Below are 6,223 nucleotides of genomic sequence, written 5' to 3' on the forward strand. Positions count from 1 at the left end.
ACAATAGTGACATAAATAAATAAAAAATTTCTTAAAGTCAATTTTTTTAATAAAAAAATATATATTTAATCTTGAATTTTTTTTTGTGTGGGTGATGTAATCTTGAATTTTAATAAGTTAATATCACCCTATATTCTGAATTAAATAAAATTTAGAAAGAAGTTCGGGATCCTTCAACTCGAATTCAAGGTATAATATTATTCCAACATCTTATTTTTTACACTTTTTATTATATCCTTTTTATGAGAAATAAAGTGAAAAAATTCAATTTTATTTTCTTCTCTTTCTTGTTTTATCTTATAACAAACTACTATAAACATGTGAACGAAAAATTGAAATATAAGAGACATATAATTGTGACAAGTATTTTTAAAAAGGTTTTCTTAAAGTGAAAATATTTTTAAAATTTAATAAAAAAATATATTCTTAAATTTTAATATATTATATCACGTCACATATTAAATAAAATCTAGAAAGAAGCTAAAGATCCATCAACTCAATCTATCAAGCATTTATATCTTGATAGCTCTACTCTGTACACATTGTTGAATTTTTCCTCCAAGAAAATTCAAACTCGACAATGCATTTAATTATATCTTGATACTCGACTATTGGAATCTGCTTCAACCATTTTCTTCTTGTTTCGATCGGCTTACGTCTCTTTCTTTCGGCAACTTCATTGTCAAAAATAATTGTGATCCCTCTTACTCGTCAAGTCCCTGAGGGCTATAAATACATCTAACACAGACCACCTATAATCACGAATTCACAACTTCACAACCACACGTATAGCATATAAGTTAATAACTAAGCCATGGAGAAGAAATCACTTGCTGGATTGTGCCTCCTCTTCCTCGTTCTCTTTGTTGCTCGTAAGTAATTACTCTTAAAGTTAACTCTATTTCATGTGTATATAGTCTCACTATATTTATATATCACTGTTTAGGATGCATAATTTATAAAGAATAATGCACCAACTATTATTGAGTTATTCTAATTTAATCAGTGGTTTCAAATTTAAGTCATAGGTGTAAAATTGTATTAAAAATTTGGTAAGAAGAGATTTGCTACTTTTAGAATCCTATTTGGCTCGACCGGGTTAATCGAGTAATGGATAAATCGGTGGAAATATCTCTAGCATGCATAATTTTTATTATGCGTTTTGCTCATATAATTTTTAAGGAATAATTTGTGATCTGGTATTCAACTGTGAGAAAATTTTACATTATTTAAATAAAGACAACATTAATGAAGAAATATATAAACTTAATATTTTAAAATTTTAGATCGAGATGATATGTCAATTATTATTTTAGTGTTTGAGGACATAACTTTATCCTATAAACACCAAACCCTTATATTTTACACCTATTCGTTTCATTTCTTTTTTCTTCCTTTGTTATTAATCGTTTTTGGTTCGACAAATATCTCACATGAATGATCATTGCTACGTGCAGAAGAAATGGTGGTGCAAACTGAGGCAGCAACTTGTGAGAACCTGGCTGATACGTATAGGGGTCCATGCTTCACCACTGGAAGCTGTGATGATCACTGTAAGAACAAAGAGCACTTAATCAGTGGCAGATGCAGGGATGATTTTCGCTGTTGGTGCACCAGAAACTGTTAAATGGATTTTCTCCAACATGAAGATGCAGCGTCACATACAAATTAGACTATATATCTAATTAAATAAGACTAGTACTGCATCTATATATGTACTGAGTGCATAACGGGTTAGTTATGTACTTTATGTTACAGAATAAACATGTGTTGTTGCAAAATATGAATTAGATAATTTTGTTACCTATGTTTTCATATATCGTTCCCAAGTACGATTAGTTTAATCAATTGTCACGTCATCTCTTCATACATCATGCTAAATCAATTGCTATAGAAAGAAATGACATAATAATGAATATTATTATAGTACATCACAGATTACACAAAGCTACTTAGCATAGAAAAGACATGTAGTTTTGTTTGTTGAGTTGTTAAATGGTTTTTGGTAGTTGAGAGCCTCATAAATGATGTGGTTCGAAGTATTGAATGCATATCAATGAGAATTGATTGAAGCAATAAAAACTTTCCAAATCAAGTTTTGAACATAAAATTGGGCTACTCAAATTTATTGAAGCTACTAGTACTAGTTAATTATTTTTTCTTGGAACACGATTGCCTCTAGTTTAAAAAAAAAAAATTACTGTTATCAAAAAAAAAAAAAAATTACAGGATCGTACAATTATAATTTAAGCATTTAAAATTTTTGAACTTACATTTTATTTTATTATTTATTGTATAATTATTTGTTTTGTGATATTAAGGATTCTTTGTCAGAATGGTCCAGGGGGAGCCCGTGGTGGGGAATCACCACCAATGAGCTAAGTTAGCCCAACCATAATAAGTGGGTCCGACATCATGTCACAACCAAAAACCTTAAAGCATTGGGTTCACATGTCCATCCACTATATTCACTTCACTTAGCCCATTACCAACCAATGTGGGACTCATCACCTATGTAGCACCGATACGACACGCGACACGTGACACGACACGACACGACACTCCGACACATCAATACTAAAAAATTATAGATTTCGACATGTTGGGACACGTTTTAATATTAAATAAGATTTTTAATTTATATAGTGTATATTTCATTTAATATTTAATAATTTAACAAAAAAATGAAACTAAATTAATAATACCCATCAACATGTTATAAAGATGGAAGCTTTAATAAAAAAATAAGAACTGGGATGAGAGAGATATATAATATCAGATAGAGAGATCAAATCATATTAAAGAGAGATATCAGAGACAAGGAGATACAACAAGAGCGTGATAGGAATTGACAACAATGATGTTGAGATGATCTCTTATCTACTTAAGGGGAAAAAAGAAAAAAGAATAAAAATTGATATGATCAGGTGGAAGCTTTATTAATATATTTTAATTTTTAAAAAAAATAATAATTTTTTTTTAAAAAAATTCAAAAAAAAATTACGAAAATGTCATTTGACCGTGTCGGACACGGTCAAATTCGCGTGTCAGAATGGTCAACGTGTCGGAAAAAGTTGACCGCGTGTCCGACACCGTGTCGGAGCGTGTCGCCGTGTCGGAGCGTACACGACTCTCCCTATTTTTACAAGTGTCCGTGCTTCCTTGCTCATCACACTTGAATATATCCCAACAACCTCCCCCTTAAGTGTGAAACCAACATTTATATGCTCTCCCTCAACCAAGTACCTCAAGGTCCAAATACTCAACCCACCTCTAGTCAATCACCTGACTAGCCCGAGCCCAACTCGGCTCTGATACAACTGTCAGGTGGTTCCAGGGGGAGCCCATGGCGAGGGACCACCACCAATGGGGCCCAAAGCTTCACCACCATATCAAGTGAGTTCGACACCATGTTACGACCAAAAATCTTAAAGAATTGGATTTATGGGTCCATCCACCTATATTCACTTCACTTAGTCAATTATTAACCAATGTGCAACTTATCACACTTAAATATATTCCAACATTCTTTGCTATCATTTTTCAACTACAAAACCCCAATCCATTTTTCTAACATACACAAATGGATTTGGATCCTCTCAATTGAACTGGTCATGTAGTTATGTTATTTGATCATAGTCACTCATTTAAAAAACATATTTTTCTCTTTCTTATCTCATCATCAATGAGAAAGATATGTAGTAGCATGTAGAAAAATATTATGTCAAGTATGAAAGAAGTTGTTTACAAAAAAAAAAAAAAAAAAAGTATGAAAGAAGTTTTCAGAATTTTTTACTTTTTCTTCGTCCATGGAAGGGTTTAAAAATCCCAAGCGTGAAAATTTATGAATGAGGTCTAAAAGTCAACCATACATGTATAAGGGAAAAAGCAAGTAAAGACCTATTAAACTTTCGTTCTTTATTTACACCTTGGGGTTACCTCTGATACGCGGACATGGGTTTTTTTTTTTTTTAAAATGTACGTGTCGGACACGTGTCCGACACGGACACGCTCCGACACGTTCTGACACGCGTATGGTTTGAAAATCCCGAGCGTGAAAATTTATGAATGAAGTCTAAAAGTCAACCATACATGTATAAGGGAAAAAGCAAGTAAAGACCTATTGAACTTTCATTCTTTATTTACACCCTGGGGTTACCTCTGATACCCACACACGGGTTTTTCTTCAAAATGTGCGTGTCAGACACGTGTCCGACACGGACACGCTCCGACACGTTCCGACACGCGTCTGACACGAGATCAATATTTTGGGACACGTGGTCAACTCTTCGACACGCTCCGACACGTTTTTCTGACACACAGTCAACTTTTTTCGACACGTGGTTAACGCTCGGACACGCCTGGACACGCTCAGACACGTTTTTTTTGTCTTTTTTTTATTAACTAAAAATAAAAAAAATCATTTATAAATATTTTTTTTTATGTTATGAAATTTGACATGAAAAATTAACAAGGTACGAAAAATTATTTTTTTTATATTTATGTTATAAAATTTGAATATTTGATTGGTTATATGACTCATTATGGACTGTTATATGTATTAAATATAAATTATATTATATATATTGAAAATATTATTTAATATCAAAACGTATCCCAACATGTCGAAAAATGTCATTTTGAAAATTAACGTGTCGGCGTGTCATGTCATGTCGCGTCGTGTTCAGTGTCCCGTGTCAGTGTCCGTGCATCATAGGGGGTTACATTCTTGGCCTTTTGGTTTATCGATCTCACTGAGATTGTGTATTTGTGTATGTTATAATTTATAAACAAAACTTTAGAATTTTTTATTTAAGAGAATATTTTAAGGGATTCTATTTTTTCATGTTGTTGGAGATAGTTATCTCCTACTATAGACACATGATGTGGTGGGGCCCACTACCTATTAAAAAAAGAAAAAAATGGTGACACAATTTTTTATGTGAGAACAACATGAGGAATAAATCTTTGGTGCTACTGTTGCACCAAAGATTCAGTACATCCCACCAATAGAAATATTACAAATCAGTTAAAGTTTTCTTTTCTCTGCCAAATTTTTTCTCTCTCTTATGATGTTTAATGCTCTCATTGATGTGATGCACTGTATCTTGGTGCAACAGTAGCGCCGAAGATTTTTTCCAATAAGAGATAGTTATCTCATGTAAAATGAGATAATGATTTTCGATATTTTAATTCCACAAGTGTGATTTCCTAGCTTGTAGTCTTCAAAATACCTCTTCATGACGTTTCAGATTCCCTTTTTCCCCACAAGTTTTGTATATAAGAATACGTTTTCAAGTCCTTACATTAGCCTTCGCTGCCTCTATTATCGCTTATCCGTAGATTTCTGTTGTGATTACAGCAAGTATACTGATCGTTTCAAGTAATAAAGTAGTGAGAAAGAGTATCGTCCCACGAGGATTAAAGCACCAAGTACTATTCTAACTATTCCCTTTAATTTGGACATTCCAATTTAGTTGTTGAGAATAATTTTTGACTTAAAATAAAAATAAGAGAACAAAAGTAATTGCAAAAAAAATCAAGAACATTCAAGAATATTCAAGAGCGCAAAGAAGAGATATGAGCAAAGAAACTGTAATGACAAACTGTAGTCAATGTATACTTCACATTTGATCCTCCTATATAAATCTGAATTAGTTCTTATAATTACAACAGTTCAAACAATTCATCTTCTTTAAATTAATTAGTTAAACCCTAATGTCTTAGAGTATTTAACTCTTTAACCCAATTAGAACCCTAGTGTCCTAGTGATCCTTCTTGATTTAAGCATTAAGTTCGATGAATTAAAAAGTTTGCAATTCATACATGCCTATGTCTAGATCATGCACAAATTGTTATTTTACCCCTGTCAAGATTAAAATCCCAATTTGCCTATTGCGAGCTCTAACCCTCAAAACCCTATAAAATTGATCAGATCTTATAAGGCTATATAAAATTCATGCAAGGTAAAATTAAACTAATTGAATTAAAATAATTATAAAAACAATTCAGAACTCATAAAGGATTCACATCGGATCCATAACCTTAATTACAAAAGGAAATTAGCCAGAGATATCTGACTTAAACACAACAAAAAATAAAAAATATTCATTAAGGAAAAGAAAAGAAGAAGAAGAAGAAGAAGAAGAGGTCTTCACAAAGGTCTTCAATCTTCAATTTCTCTGAAATCTTGATCTCCAGCGTAAGTCTGCAAGAATCTTTC

General features: G+C 32.2%; 1 protein-coding gene across 1 annotated transcript; it reads left to right on the forward strand.

Moving 5' to 3' along the window:
• The first annotated feature begins 714 nt into the window (after window positions 1-714).
• On the forward strand, window positions 715-1,807 carry LOC133309300 (defensin-like protein). The gene is made up of 2 exons (XM_061510064.1): window positions 715-872; window positions 1,458-1,807. The coding sequence occupies exons 1-2, from the start codon at window positions 815-817 to the stop codon at window positions 1,625-1,627; spliced, it is 228 nt and encodes a 75-aa protein (XP_061366048.1). The 5' UTR covers window positions 715-814; the 3' UTR covers window positions 1,628-1,807.
• The last annotated feature ends 4,416 nt before the right edge of the window (window positions 1,808-6,223 follow it).

Source organism: Gastrolobium bilobum, unplaced genomic scaffold (genome assembly GCF_033153095.1).
Source record: "Gastrolobium bilobum isolate Gb01-03AN ecotype WA unplaced genomic scaffold, APGP_CSIRO_Gbil_v1 utg78659, whole genome shotgun sequence".
Classification (NCBI taxonomy): Eukaryota; Viridiplantae; Streptophyta; class Magnoliopsida; order Fabales; family Fabaceae; genus Gastrolobium; species Gastrolobium bilobum.

What these genes read in the sequence shown, in the direction of transcription:
- LOC133309300 (XM_061510064.1), top strand. Translation starts at nt 815, where the DNA reads ATGGAGAAGAAATCACTTGCTGGATTGTGCCTCCTCTTCCTCGTTCTC. An exon ending in CCTCGTTCTCTTTGTTGCTC is followed by an intron (nt 873 to 1,457) that starts GTAAGTAATTAC and finishes TGCTACGTGCAG; the next exon opens with AAGAAATGGTGGTGCAAACT.